General features: G+C 55.6%; 1 protein-coding gene across 1 annotated transcript in view; it reads left to right on the top strand.

Annotated features, from left to right (window-relative positions):
* NUDCD3 (NudC domain containing 3) overlaps positions 1–15,565 on the top strand; it is a 31,985-nt gene that overhangs the window by 12,620 nt on the left and 3,800 nt on the right. The window contains exons 3-4 of the mRNA XM_013297870.3: positions 6,284–6,416; positions 11,120–11,263. Of these exons, the coding sequence (XP_013153324.2) occupies positions 6,284–6,416; positions 11,120–11,263 (277 nt within the window). The remainder of the gene's footprint in view (positions 1–6,283; positions 6,417–11,119; positions 11,264–15,565) is intronic.

Raw genomic sequence — 15,565 nt, 5'->3', positions numbered from 1 at the left:
GCAGCCAAGCTGAGCATATTGCAGTGGTTTCAGGGGGACAGACTGCGAACACTCCTCTCATCCTCCTCTACATCATCCTCCCCACTTGCTGGGAAGCCTAGCAAGATGCTCTGAGCCAAGCAACGCTGGCTGTGAGCTACAAGATCTGCTGCCGCCTTGGTTGAGGGAGAGACAGCGGGACCATGATGTGCAGGAGGTAGGGCCTTTCTTCCACCACACCTCGGGTCCTGCTAGTGCTGGCACTAGGAGCTGCCAGAGGCATCTGGCTTGGAGAAACCCACCCCAGGGCAGGTGTTTCCATCCCAGTCAGAGGGGAAAAGCCCTTGGCTCCCGCCCTGTTGAGGTGCTGGGTGACTTGCAGCGCAGCAGCCTGCCCAAGGCACATGCTTCATGTCAGCAGCAGCTTCTCTTCCTGAATTTGCCAGTGCTTCCTTGAGTCATTGCAGAGCCAGGGACGTGGGATTAATTATGTTGATGGACGCCACTCGCTCTAGGCTCCTGTCACGGAGCAACAGCCTTGATCCAAATGTCTGATCATTGCAATAAATGCGGGCTGGACTGACGGCATGCAGTGCATCTCCCTGGAAGGCCTCGCTTGCTGCACGCTTATTTGGGTTAGGCACGCAGACACGTTGTGCCTGATTTTCTCTTTTCCTACTTGCTCAGAACTTCATTATTACTTAATGAGATCTTTCCATTCTTGGCAACCTCTTGAGCTTGAAGAAGGTTTCATGTGTTGGACAGGACCTCTGACAGTGGTTAAAATACAGAGCTGGGGTGTTTTTTCTCAGCTGTTTGCTGGCAGGGTGACTTGGTACAACACCATTCTCCCTCTGTTTTCCCCACTCTAAAAGGAGGAAGGTCTTGTGGAGGGTAGAGGCTTTCTTTTGTGGTTGGGATGTGCTTGTGGGACCCAATGGGATGTGTTGTTGATGGCAGAGCGCAGGCAGGGTAGGATTGTTATAAATACCTCCTTCAGGAGCAGCTTTGCAGAAGGCAGCGGAGTCTAGGTCTCCATTTCTGTGTGTGCTGGGTTCGTTGCCTCGCCATGCCAGCCCAGCTTTCTCCCCACATTATCCTCTTCAGCCTCAGCCAGCCTCGCTTGCCCAGCCTCGGCTGTCCCGGTTGTTTCTTTTCTCCACCCACCTCCACATCTGCATCACTTAACTGGCTTGACACATTTTCCTTAAAGCTGCCTAAATAATTCACCTTGACTAAAAGCAAACAGCAGTGCCAGCCCCAGAGGAAGCATTCTTTGAATGCCAAGTGACTGGAGGGTGTGTGCTGTACTGGCCCTCGGCAGTGGTGGTGCCAGCAAGTTACAGACTCCCACCCTGAGCTCAGCGGTCTGCTCAGCCAGAGAACCAGCACTGGCTGAGGTGTGTCCTCGGTCCTGGTGGTGGTGGACACTGAGCCATCAGGTCGGCATACCTGCCTCTGCAAAACCCAGGTATCCTGGACTTCCATCAGCCTGCTTCCTGAGGGGGCAGGGATCCTGCATCAGAAAGCTGAGATGCTCCAGGCTAAGAGGATCAGTTTTCTTAAGAAGTTCTGAAAATCCTTGGGACTTTTTTCTTTTCTTCTTTTTACGGAGGAGAAAAAAAAGTCCATTGGGATTAGGCCCATATGAACTCCTTCCCATGACGCTTGCCCACCTCTGCGCCTTCTCAGCAGCATCAGGCTGAAGGACAACTGTGCCCATGCTGCTGTATCTGTTCCTCAGCTTTTGCATTCTTGCACCAAAAATCCTCAGTAAAAAGGAACCCGGTGAGCTGCCCTGCTTCTCCTCGTGTAAAACATTACACCAAATCCTTCTGTGTTTGGTTCCTGCTCTTGGTTTGCGTCTGGCGCTTTTCCAGAGCTGGTGCTGGAACTGTTGTGCTCTGAGGATGGAAATGCATTCAGCCAAGTGTCCGCAGAGGAGGGGATTGCTCTGTCGCTGTTTCCGCGTCACTCAGCTCATCGTGCATCACCAGCCCACGGAACTGGAAATCCCGGAATAAGAAATACCCAGAAATTGGTAAATGGGGCCCAGTGTGTGGCTCAACCATCGGGCATCCAGCCTGCACACCAGAGACAACTCTGCCTTGGCAAGCCTTGCTCAAGCAGCACCTCCTGGTGACACCACCACCTCTCATCAGGTCCCAGTCCCCTCTTGCTACCGTTAAGGGTCTGACCCTGTGCGAGGGGAGCAGCTCTGGTACTGGTGACAGCGCAGCCGTGCAGTGCAGCTCCTAGGAGTGGAAAACATATCGGCTGCTTCTCGACGGTGCATTGTTAAAGGTTTCACCTCCCCCAAAATGACACATTGCGAGCAAAAATAGAACAAGACAGAACACACAGACCCACCCACACCATCCCCACCACCCGGCAGCCAAGTGCACACGGTGCCAAACCCTTGGTTTTAAAAGCTGATGCTTCTTCACCCTCCCTCTCCTCAGCCTTGCCACCACCTGCCCCAGCCTGGCGGGTGGTGCAGCACCCTGGCGAGCTGACCATCACACCGGGAGCAGCTATGCCATTGCCAGGCTGCTGGCAGCATTGTTCTCCAACCCACACTGCACTCTGGATCCAGCCTCGATCTTTGCCTGGTGGGTCTGTGGACAGGGATGTCTCCTGGCAGTAGTGCTCGGGCAGGAAATTCTCTCGCCCACTGCACGGTGGTGCTGTTGAAGCGGCAGGAGGGGACAGCTTTGGCCAGGAGAGCCACCTCTGGCGTGGCGTGAGCTGGGGCTGCCTCCTGCGGATGGCAAGGGAAGCTGCCTCCCAACTGTGGAGCTGGGTCCAATTTCTTGAGTGCCGCCAGCGTGAAGGGTGGCGTGTGCTAAGCACAATTGGACCGGGCAAGGATCTGGCTGGAAAACCTCCAGGAAAGGAAGTGTTGCTCCAGGAGATGGTAGGGCTGTCAGCAGTTTGTCAGAGGCACCTAATGAGGCTGAGGCCTGTATTCGCCACCCTGAATCTTCATTTGCTCAAGAGCAGGCAGTTAAACTTGCAGGGGAATTTAAAGAGGCCTTCATGAGTTTCCCCTGTGATCCTGTTCTGGGGCACAAAGTTTCACGTTAGTTTCACATCTGAGGATTTTGAACATTAGGAGCAGAGCTGGAGCAGGGATCAGTGGTGATGACTTGCAGGAGGAGCTGGAGGTGTTTGGGCTAGCTCTTAGGGAGGAGGGCAGCAGAGAAGTGATGGCAGTGGTCCCTGCACCCCTGGGACAAGCAGCCACAGCTGGGGGGAGGTTTAGACAAGGGTAAACTTCCCCGCAGAAAGTTGGCTGCGCATGGGGATGGGTTGACTGGTGCATGTGTTGCCCAGCCAGGCAGGGAGGGCGAGGCAGCGAGGCTGAGCTTGTCCCAGCAAGCTGTGCGTGGGGACACAGCAGAGAAGGCTGTGAAACGTCCCTCTGTCACCCAGTGCACTGCTCTAGTTATGGCAAGGGGGGAGCGAGGACGGGGGAAGAAGACTGCTGTTGCTTGTTCAGTAGCGGTGCCATGCAAAGAGAAGTTTGACAGAGTCATTGTAGTGCACGTCTTGCCTCAGTTTCCATGTGCAAGTAACCCAATTAACACTGACTTTTCCCAGGGCTGCCGTGAAACTAGTCATGCCCTCACGGGGCAATGAAATCATGCTCGGCGAGCTCTCAGGAGGGATAAAACATCCAGGATGCAACTGGCCAGGGTCTGCTCAGTCCCAGAACTTTCCTCCTGAGGAAGGGGAGATGCATCAAGGACAGATGTGGTGGCTTTGTGGCAGCAAGCAGCTGCCCCTGGATCATACTTACCTGTGCTGTGGCCATGAGACTTTTGCAGCTGGCATCTTACGCACACTTGCCCTTGCACTGATGGGTTTTCTCCCATCATTGATGCTCTAACAAGCCTTGGCTGGGCACAGGCTTGCTGCCTCCTCCTTTAGCCTTTGCGGTTTTCCCGAGGAAGGCCAGGAGGGGACGGGTGTGGAAGTAAATAGCCATTTGCTGGTTCTTGTCTGGTTCTTTGCTCAATCGCAGAGTCACCCATGCGTGGGATGGCAACTCCCAGCTGAGCTTCCCTCTGGTGTGTCACTGGCAGGTTTGGAAGGAGCATGGTGAGCTCTGCCTCAGCTGGTGCGACCACTGAGCCTGAAAACGGGGCTTTTCATGGAAGGAGGATACAGTCGAACTGAAGGATGCTGCAGGAAGGACTGTGGGTTGTCAGAAAACCCCCACACAGAGCTGCCCCTGAAGGTCACAGAGGACCACATAGGGGCCCGTGCTGCTTAGAAGGAAACGCTCTCTTAGGAGGAAAAAACCCAGCTGGTTTTAAAACCCAGTCAGGTTTATTTTCTGGTTCGCTGCATGGCCACATACACACTTGCTCCAGCCCAGGGGAGCTGGGGCGGAGGACAGGAGCCCTGTGGACCTGCACTGTGCCCAGGCAGACCCTGCACGCAGGGACACGTCCTGCTGCCCCGGGCAGTGCATGGATCCTGACCTGGGAGAGAAACATCCCTGGGGTCCGTCAGGGGCTTGTGCAAGGTGGTCTCTGGAACAGTTGTGCCCCAAGAGCGGGGCCAGGTGCCACTGCTGGGCTGGCTCAGGGACGCATTTGCTTCCCGCGGAGCGAGCGGGGCCCCGCAGAGCCGGGGTGGCCCACCGATCCCCCTCGCCCTCCAGCCTGTTCGACTCCTACATCCCGGGGGCGGTTGGGAGCTGACAGCTGGAGCCAGCCCGCGCCAGCGCGGTTCGGTGCTGCCATGCCAACCCCGTTTCCATGGCAATGGGCACCCAATGGGCGACTGCCAGGCAAGGCCAAGATGCCCAAAAAAAGTGATGCGGTGCCCCCCGCCCCCGCCCCCCCCCCCCGAAATCGCTGGCCTGAGGCTGAGCCCATGGTCACTGCCTGGCCCCGTGCTGCCTGCGGGGCCCCGAACCGGATCAAAACAACCCGGGGCACGGGTCATTGGGATAGGGCAGGCAGAACCCTCGGTGCACTCCGTGGAACCATCAGGAAAAAAAATTGGGGATGATGTGCACACAGCTTCTTCTAGCAACACACTCCAACCGTCTTAGAGCCTAATTTAATTAAAATCGATGGATCTTACATAATCCTCAGGGCGCCGCACTGCTGGAAGCCACCCCCACTCAGTGCTGGCGAGGGTCCCTCGGTGTGGGGGTGTCAGGAAGGCAGCGGGGCGTGGAAAGATGCAGTCCCTGGGGCCAGTTGCACCCTGGTGCCACTTGTCACCGGCCCCCCCCCTTATGTAACTTGCTGCAGCCCCATGTTTATACAGCTCCAGATTGAAGCCTAGGTGCGTATCAAAACATTTTAAAATAACTCTGCCTTTTGTTAGCACCACAGCTATCTTTAGAAAATATTTTATTTTATTTGAAAGCCCTCTCCAAGAGTTTCAATGGAATAGATCCTGAGCCTGCCAGCAGTTTAAAGGGACATGGGTGTGATGGAGATCTCCTTTCTTGGCTGGAAATGCTGTATTGATTATTGCTATTGATCTGATAAACCCCATCCTACCCCCAGAACCTCTGCCTCATCCATCTCCTGAGATTTCTGCAGCTGGAAGTGGCAGCGTTTTGCTCAAGTTGTTGCTTGTGATCTGCTTGTCCAGTTGCCTCCTTCCAGTGCCGTGCCATGCTGTGCTGGCTCTTCAGGCATCCAGCTGCTCAGCTCCATCACCTCTGTCAGCAACTGCCCTGGTCACAGCAGCTGGTGACTTTCCCAAACACACTAAAAGCAGGAGGAGGACAACCAGCTCTGTTTTTTCTTGGTGAACCTAGGTTGCAGTGATGGGCCACCACCTCTGCAGCCATGGCAGTGGCTCAGGAGACAGCGCACACCTTCCAGCACGTGATGGTATCCCCTGCACCAGCTGCAAGGGGTGCAGTGGATGCAGCAGAGAAGTGGAGAGGAAGAGGAGATCTATGCTCATGCAGAATTAGCCAGGAAGGTGCTCCAAGCCACCCAGGACCAGCTCTGCACCTTTGGGCAGCCAAATTATCATGTGTCTCACCAGCTGTCCCACTAGCAGCCTGACTTCCACTGTGGCACACTGGGGAGAGGGCTCCCACTGGGTCCTGGGCTGCTGGCCTGAACCTTCTCCCTTCCTAGATAGGGCCAGCAATGAGGGAGGGACTGGGCATCAGTCTGAAGCATTAGAGATGCTCACAGGATGGCCAAGAAGAGGCTCTGCCCTCCCTTTCTGCATCTTGTATCCTGCTTTCAGGTTTCCCGCTCTCTCTAGGCTCTGTCCTTTCTGACACCTAGCATGTCACCCCTCTCTTCCCCTCCAGGAGACAGGAGCAGTTCCAGACAAACCCCGACAGCTACAACGGAGCTGTGCGAGAGAATTACGCCTGGTCCCAAGACTACAGCGACCTGGAAATTAAAGTGCCTGTGCCCAAGCACATTGTAAAAGGCAAACAGGTAAAGTGGTGTAAATAGTGTGTCTTTCAGCATTTCCCTTTCCCTTGGGGCACCCAGCTTTCCCAGGAAGCTGTGTTTGAAGCAGAAAGGCTCCTTGTCCTTCATACTCAAGGAGCAGGGTGTAGTTGTGCATTTTTCTCCAGTGCTGGGTATGTGGCTGGTGGGGACCGACGGTCCCAGCCTGGCCACATTCCTGTTACAACTGCAGTGTCCTTTGCTCCAGCCCCAGGGGGGTTCCCTGGCACTGTATGCCACTTTCTGCATTTTTCCTCTCTGCTTCCACTGACAGCAAACTCACATGCAGGTTTCTGAGCCTGGCTGGGGATGGATGCTCCCTTCCCAGTTCCTCCCTCTGGCTTGGAGTGTCTCGTGCCTTTTGTTTGCAAGTGGAAGCTGCTGCAATGGCTCCTCTGGCATTCAGGAACTGGAGCAGGCACAGCCTGTGTGAGACTTGACCTCTGGGTGGAAGGGAGCTGGGGCTGGGGCATGGGCTGAATAGCCAGACCCTCTCCCTGGCCACCTGTGTGGGCAGGGAGGTCTCACCTCCCTCCTTGGCTCAGGCAGGAACTTCCCTTTCTCTGCTTGCGGCCAGGAGCAGTCACATTGTTTTTTCTTCATCACTTCTGTTCCCTCCTGGTGAGGGACTCAAGAGGAGCATGCTTGTGGCTGGCATTAGTTGGACCCAGAAGGCTGAACTCTCCTGTCTTTCCCAAGTACTGCCCTCTCCATGGCTGATTCTGTATTTTTCCATTTGGGAAGTCCACGCTCTCCCACCTCCCGTTCTCCTCTGCTTCCAGGGTGGCTGAAATGAGCACGCTTGGGTTTGTTCACCAGCTCCAGCCTACACAGCTCCTGATCATGCCAAAAGAGTGTAATTGGCAGCAGCAACCTGAACCGGAGGGGTGAGGGGGCAAACGGCTGCCACGGGGACAGCAGGGAGACCAGGAGATGCATCTCTCCCAGTGGGTCTCTAGAACAAACCCAGGCTGTTTCTTGGAAGGATTTGGGAGCATCCAGATGGATGTTGCATCCGTCTGCATCGTATTGCAATCACGATGCCTCTCCCTGCTCAGGGCAGTGCCCTTTGTGCTGGGGGAGTTGTGTCCTTGCCAAAAAAAAACGCATCAGGCTTTGTCTGCCCCATCCTTTGCCACCCAGAGGCATGGGGGCCTTGCAGGTGTTTGGGGAAGGGGCAGCATGCGCTGTTCTGACCTTTTCTCAACTTGAGACTGTGCCATCGCTGTGGAAGAGCCCCTGCACCTCAGTGAGGGGCAGAGGGGGTGGGTGTTGGGGCAGCTCCTTCCCGCACTGTTGCTAGTGGTGTGGCTCTGCCTGCCCTGGCCCTGGTTTTTCCCTGCACTGCCCTCTCGGGGCAATGGATTGTTCAGATGTTGGACTTTCCTTATCCTTGCAATGTGCCTCCTGGTGTTTGGTTCCTCCATCCCTCTTGGGGCTCCTTGGCAGCTGAGTTTTCCTTCTAAAGTGATCCTATAAATGTCCTCCAGCCTCAGGGGGCTGGAAGCAGATAGGCTGGGTCACAGGCCAAAGCAAGGTGGTTCAGAGCCATTTTAAAGCTTGATGGACTTCAGACACATTGTTGATGGGTTCCTGCAAAAGAGAAGCATTCCCCTACGTTCACCACACAGCTACATCTTTTTAAAAAATTATCAGGTTTTTGGCTTGTGCCTGCCAAGGCAAGATTAAAAATCTCCCCCATTAGGTCCCTGGGCTCAGAGTGCGCCCAGCTCTAATGCTGCTCAGAATCTTCCTTATGACACTTTTTTGGATTCAGGCTGTTGCTATGGCACATTTTCACTCGGGTGAGCTTAAGGTTTCCTTGTATGGAGCTCAAAAAAAGTGTCCATGGAGCACAAATGGGCAATGGGGTAGGTGGGAGCATCTTCCTCTGTGGTCTCCACCTCTCTGATCTACTTACGGGCGCAACAGGGGCCCATGGATCTCAGCACTTCCTGAGCACTTAAATAGAGATAATGACAACAAGCCTCTCTTTTTGCCTGGCTCAGAGGAGACGAGCTAGATTCCTTCATAGGTTTGTGTTTGCTTGTTTGATTTGTGTGGGCGGGTGTGGGCGTTTTAGTGTGCGCAGAAATTACTGTGGTGGAAAGCCACGGCAGAGAGCCGAGATCTGGGTTTGCTTGCGAGCGCCAGGAAAGCCAGGCATTTTGGGGGGCAGAGTTGCTTGTGGTGAGCACATGGTGGGGGACAAGCAGCTATCGGAAACTTGGGGGTGCCCCTGCTGATGGCTGTGCTGCCAGGACAATGTTTTCCACGGGATTGCCCTTGGCTTCCCACTGGGGTCAGGTGCAGGCTGTCCATGCACAGTTCTGGCAAACCCTGGTTTTGCTGGCTGTGTGTGCCCTGAGCACAGCGTGGCAGGACAGTTCAGGTGGCAGGGGACGGGGGAAGGAAGGGCAGCTCCTCAAAGAACCTGGCCACCCTGCTCAGTAGAGTTGGGCAGGTTTTTCCACCAAGCAGAGGCAGTTTTTCCACGAAGGCACCCAAGAAGGAGCCACTGCCCATGTGTGCCAAACCCTGTGTTCACTGGGCACGACCATGTGCACACGTGAGTCCTCTCAGACATTTCTCTCCACGCAAGGGCAGTCAGGGCTCTCCAGCAGTGCATGCTTTGCTTGTGTCCCCTGTCACCACTCCCAGTGGGCTGATGTGCCAAGAGGGGCCTTTTTTTCTGGCTGCAGGTAGAAGCGAGTATTGCAGTTCCTTGGGCCGGCTGGTTGTGCAGCCAGGTGGCTGGCTTGAGGCTGCCCCATTTGGATCTCTTCTTCCATCTGAGTTTCCCCACTCCCTGTCCTAATGCCCTGGTGATCTCAGAGCCATCTCAGAGATGTCCCTCAGCCCCACCAGCTGTCTTGTGCATCTACTTCGGTATAAAACCCCTCTCACACTTGATTGCTGCTGTCCCCCTGGATCCCACAGGCATGATGCTGCATCTGTGCCTTCCATATCTCCAGCCGCCCTGGCCTTCTATGCCCCAAAGAAGCTCCCCCAGAAGGTGACTTGGGGGTCACCTTGTTTTATTGCCCTTGACCCTTTCTGGGCAGGCCCTGTTGTTGTACTGAGAATGTGGTGTCAGGAGCCCTGTCCATGTGCCTCGGCACCAGGGCACAAGGTGGTGGGAGAGAGCAGAGCCTCATCCCCACACCTTGTCCCTGTGGTGAGGCCTCAGGCCTGGACTGCAGGAAGCTGCTCCAGGCTGCAGCCTCCTCAGAGATGTTTCCCATCCAGGAGGAGCTGCTTTCACAGAGGCTGTCTGCAGCCACATGCCAGGTGGAAGCCAGGTATTCTTTCCTGTCTGGCAGAGCTGGAGCTCCTGTCCCTTCCCCGATCCCCTTCCAGTCATGGTCCTGCTCCCAGCCGTCAGCATCAGATCTCAGTCCCGGTGTCACCCTGTGCCGTGTGTGCTGGGCTTCCTCTGCTCCTGTCGAAGCCCTGGCAGCTCCCTGTCACACGCTGCAGGTCTGGGGGCTTTATCTAGGTGGCATCAATCATGCAGTCAGGGTGCCCTCCCCGGCTGGAGCAGCTTTGCCTGTCTCTTGCCTGCGTGGAGCTAGTGAGCTGCTGGAAATCTCCTAGGTAATGGATAATGTAATAACATTTCAAATGAGATCTGCAGAGCGGGAGGAAGATCTGGGGGAACTCTGGGAGAGAATGCAGGCAAATGTCACTGCAGTCCCTCCTCTCTGGCCAGAGATGGGGCTGCACCTGGGGCAGCAAACCTGCCCCTTCCCAGCCAGGTCCTCCCCTAATCCCCTGGCCTGGCTCAGGCTCTCTGCTGGCAGCAGCTCAGGGCCGAAGGGGAAAGGAGAGAGCATATGGTCTCTCCGGAGACCAAGGGTACTGCGTGCCGTGCAGCAAAGTCGCAGTCTGCCTCTGTCTCCTCGGGGGAGGGCCGTGTCACCTCTGCAGCAGGTCAGAGCAGGGTTCCCCATATGGTTCCTGCAGGCGGGAGCTGGCCCTGCTCCTGGGGATGGAGCTGCCTCATCCCCTCGCCCCCGTGGTGGGGAGAAAGGGAGCCATGCCGCAGTGTCCCTTCCACACGTGGCCCCTCCTCGCATGCCCGATGGGAGGCCTGGGCTGAGCCCAGCGCTGGCTCTGGCGGCAGAAATGGAGCCAAAGAGCATGTTGTCGGTGCAGTGCAGCAGAAGTGGGGATGAGCTGCTGCAGCCTTTCCCAGTGTAGAAATCCCCGAATTGCTTCTGCTTGGTAGGGGAGCACTCAGCCCCGAGGAAGATGCATACCCATGCCCGGCTCATCGCGGTGACAACCAGGCACCCACTGTGCTCCTAAAGATCTCGGTTGCACCAGGTGGGCGTCCAACCTTTGAGCACTGTATGGGGGAGGCCTGTAGTGCTGCCGGTTTTCTCTGTGGGGAAACTGAGGCACAGGGCAATCGCAGTGGCAGAAGCAGCTGCATCACTTCCCTCTAGGGCTCTGTCTGCTGGGCCCTGCTGCCTTCCATTCCCCAGAGAGCTTTCCTTACTCCTCCAAGGTGTTGCTATTTGCTCTGAAACAATAGTGGGATTCCCACCCTCCTGCTACATGCAGGTCTGAAAGCTCTTCTCTCTCTCTCATCTCCAGCGAGCGCACTTGACCCTGCATCCCAACTAGCACAAGCCAGAGGGCAAGCAGGGACCTTCCTGATTATTTTCTCTCTCTGTTTCCAGGTGTCTGTGGGTATCAGCAGCAACGCAATTCGCGTAGCTGTGCTGGAGGGGAGCAACCAGCGCGTCCTCATGGAAGGGAAACTCACCCACAAGATCAATACAGAGAGTTCCCTCTGGAGCCTGGAGCCAGGGAAGTGCATTTTGGTAAGGGCAGTCCGCTCCAGCCATGTCTCTGCACCTTGGCTTGCAGCTCTGCTGGGCTTGACCTGGAAAACCGGAGCAGCTGGAAGTCTGAGCCAGATCTGGCTGTGTCTGGCTTCCCCTGCCCATCATCCAGTTCATTCTACCCTTGCCTGTGTGCCATGCCCTGCCTCTAGCTCCTGAGCTGCCCCTCTGGGTGAGTGGCAGCGAGGTGCTGGCAGAGCAATGCATCCATCAGGATGAGGAAGGTCCGCAAGCTCCAGCCTGTGGTGGTGGGAGCACATCTGTTACCTAGAGGTGGTCACGGTCCCCTGATGCCAGCACACGGGGCCTGCCAGCAGAGGCGGGCCATGGCACTGCACCGTGGTGCCCATGTTGTGCACCTGTCCCTGCTAGCTTTGCCCTCTCACTCCCCTGGCCTCGGTCCTACCCTGGCATCCCGGCAGATGCCCGTTCCCTGCCATTCAGTTCTGTTCTGCCTTATGTTTCTTACTTACTCTGTTTGAAGGCGTCACTGTGGCTACTTCTCTGTTTGCCTTCAGCAGGCACCGTGGCTTGCTGTGTACCTCAACAGGGAAGAGTTATCTTCCCTGTTGAGATGGTTTGGGGGCTGTTGGTGCCCAGCAGCGTGTTACTGGTGAGTTCCCAGCCTTGTGACTCATTTCTGGTGTGCTCCAGATGTCCAGGCTGAGGATTTGAGTTCTGCTATCCTGGGGCTGTGTCCACAGCTGAAGCCGTCCTGGGGGTTGTGCTGGTGGCCATCAGCCTGGAATCTTGAGTGTCAAACAGTTGCCAAACTCCTGGGCGAGTTTTGGAGCCAGGATTGTGCCAGGAGTTGGGTTTTGCCACCTGTGGCCATCTTTGTCCTCTCCTTTTCCACCCAGTGGCTTTCCTGGAAGAGTTTCAGGAGCATCAAGGCTGTCGCGAGCCGCAGGAGGGGATGTTGGCTGCATGGGTCAGGCATGTGAGGCTGTTCCTGACCCCATGCAGGCAGCACCGTCCCTGAAAGGGAAGAAGCCGGCTTCAAGCCTTCCGCCTCATGTCACGAGGGTGGCAGCAGACAGGCACCCAAAGCCAAGCCCCCACAGCAGGAAATCGAGTGGGAGTGTGCTGCCAGAGGCAGAAGAGCTGAGGGTGGTGCGTGGGGATGCTGCACGGGCACTGCCTGGCCACTGCAGATCTGTACGGATGTACTCTGGGATGACAGACCGGTACCAAAAGGATGAGGTCCCTGCAAGAGAGAGGAGCCTCTCTGACTCCGTTAGGCTGTTGAAAGGATGTGAAAAGGAGACAGTGGCATCATTAACCTGCATTTTCTGAATGTTCTTAAGCTTCTTGAAAATTAACTAATCTGGGAAGAGAAACAATCTTGGGAAGAAGTAAACCCATACAAGAGGAGGTGGCCCAATGGGTGGCTTTGCAGCGCAGATGAGAGTCCCTGGTGGGTGTTCCCAGGATCAGCAACGGAGGCAATGTTTGTTAAATATCCAGTGCCGGAGGAGGATGGGAACGGCATGCGGGTGGAGCGGGACTCAGGGTTTTCTGGAGCGGCCATGGGCAGCGGGGAGTGGTCCCATTACCTCCAACCCTAGAGCTGGGTCTTGCCTCAAATTAGCGCGAGCGCAGGGTTGTGAGGATCTCCAGCTGGCTGCCAACATATTGATGGTGGGATGAAATTTCGCTTGAAGAATTGTAAGGTAACTGGAGCAGAGTGAGTAATTCTCACCCAAGAGCATCTCCTTTTTCCGTGCTCAGAGTAGCCAAAAGTGGTTTGCAACTCCTCCCGATTCATTCATCAGGAGACACCCAGCCTTGTGTTAAAGAATGGCTTTGTTCAGCGCCTGGGAGGGGACTGGATGGGAGCCGTTTGGGTTTGGTTGGAGGGCTCACGGGGCATACAGGCCCTTTCTGTGCCCGAGTTTTCGCACCCGCATGTTGCACAGGTCCATGTGAACTCCAAATGTGGTGGCCGGGAATGTCTTTGTCCTGCAACATACCACAAGGTGCCACCTGGCTACCTGGCTTCCCTCCCCACAACCCAGGGAACCACATCCCCTGGCAGGGTGGGGATGCAGCTGAAACCAAATTCACCCAGTGCCAGCGTCGAAATCATCTGAGGAGATCCTGGCCACCTTGGCTACTGCTTGGGAAATCTCAGCAGCTCTTGTCTGGAGAAAAAACCTGTGCATGCTTGTGTTTTTGTGGTCTGTGAGTTGAGGCAATCCCGGTGGGCAGAGCTTGGTCCATGCACTGAGGAGGTACTTGGTCTCTCCTGCTTGGTCTTGTCCGTCTGGGCAAGACCCAGTTCTGTGCAGAGAGGCTGTTGAGTCCTGTGCAGTCTGGCAGGATACGTCAAGGTTCATCAGGATCCCTGCGCTCTCCATGCTGCCGTTGAGCTGTAATGCCTCTCGCTTCCTGTGAATGTCCTCAGCTTCCCCTGTCCCTTCCTTGGCTCCAGGATGGCCGTTCTTGGGTTTTCATCAACTGGCCTCCCTTCTCCCCCCAGCTCTTACCCAAAGAAGGTTAATTTGCCTTATAACCCCGCCTAGCTCTGCTTTCCCCAATCCTATCTGGTGTTCTTATCAATTTATCCTCTTCATCACACATCTGCTCACTCTCCAGCAGCCCCAGCACTCCCCTCTTCCCAGCGCTCAGAGACCGCTCCTGCTCTGTGAGGTTCTCCCTGCTGGAGCCTGGGCTGAGCACCAACACATTTCCCATCTCATCCTTTGGCATACTCATGGTTTGCACAACAGCCCGGCTGCAGCAGAAACCCAGCGGGTGTCATTTCGAAGCAGGACACTCTGCTGATGGCCGCGATGCGTGGCAGCGGCTCTGTCCACACCTCCTCCTGCTCAGAGCCATGTCTCAGGCTTGTGCCTCTGCCTGCGGTGCCATGCCGAAGCCCTGGTCTTGGGCATAATCCCGGTGCCCTCCCTTCTCTGTCACACCCGCTTGCTTGTCAAAAGTGAGATTAAAATAACTTTGCACGAGCTGTTTTTAGAAATCTCTGCTGGGTGTTGTGCACAACACATTTTGGGATCATTTTTGTTGTTCAGGACTTTCTTCCCCGTTCCCTCTCTTTTTCTCCTCCTCTCCAGCATTTATTATCCATGCTTGGGCTCTTGTCACCAAGTCCTACCTTGAACAGCTATTACAGTCTTCAGCTTGTCATCTTACAAGCTGTGAGGCCAAGTTAATAATAATCTGCGGTGCCTTCCCTCCACCCTGCCCTCCACATGCTGCTGGAAACGTCGCCTGCTGCCTCCTCCGTACCCTCTAAACATCTTCCACTGACTTTTGGGGCAGTGGCTGCTGTTGTTCCAGAAAGAAAGCAAGTGGTGAGAGGTTGTTTTTCCAAGACCTGCTTATATCCCTTGGCAGCATCTCTCCAGCTCTGACAAGGTATTTAGGATTGGAGAAGAACCCTCATCTATGGCAAAACCCAGCACCAGCAGTGAAGAATTGTGACCTTCTTGGCAGGACATGGAGATGTGACATGACACTGTGTCCATGCCAATGATGCCTGTCACCCCGTTCATGTGCTGCTGGAGGATCCCTCCTGGCCACAGATGTGCCTGCCAAGTGTCCTGCGCCTCCCGTATGCCCATCCCTGCCTGCAGCGATCCTCCTTGCCCGGCAGATCCTCAGCCAGCCCCTGTGCTTTGTCGATGCCAAGCACACCAGCCGGGAAGCAGCCCCTGCCCCTCATGGCTGACAGTTCACCTCTCAAGACACCAGCTTTGGGAATGTGTGTGCTGTGTCGCAAGGGTGCTGCCGACTTTGGAAACAGCAGCTGGGCTGTCCCGCCAACAAGCCTCCCTCTCAGGGAGAAACAGCAGAGGCTGTTCCTGCTTTCCTGTACACCCCAAAAGACTCAGCAAGGCTTTGACCCCTTTTGGCTGTGGGTGAAGGATCTCTTGACAGCCCAGGAGGCCTTTGGGACCCACCAATCTAAAAAGCAGAGAGGAAGAAGTCTGACCAAGAGCCCAGGTGTGCTGCAGGGACCTGATCCTTCCTCTGGCAAATGGCCATCAGCATTTCTAGGGCCCTGGAGGATCAGCCTGAGCTGCTGGCTGGGAAACTTGTAGTGGCAGCGTCAAGTGCAAGCAAAGCTTTTGCCTTGTCTCAAAGCAAGAAATGTAATCAGATTGAGAATTGTCCTTGTGAAAAAAGCCCTGCTCCTTCCTGGAGCGCCCCAGGGTTTCCAGAGCACTACCTGAGGAAGTGTGCAGCCTCGCATGGTGCTGTCGGTCAAGTGCTAGAGCCTTTCTCTGTAGGTGGTGACGGCTGGTGCTCGCAGGG

This window comes from Falco peregrinus, chromosome 17 (assembly GCF_023634155.1).
Source record: "Falco peregrinus isolate bFalPer1 chromosome 17, bFalPer1.pri, whole genome shotgun sequence".
Lineage (NCBI taxonomy): Eukaryota > Metazoa > Chordata > Aves > Falconiformes > Falconidae > Falco > Falco peregrinus.
Note: the sequence above shows the minus strand (reverse complement) of the source record. Positions and strands in the feature narration are given on the sequence as shown.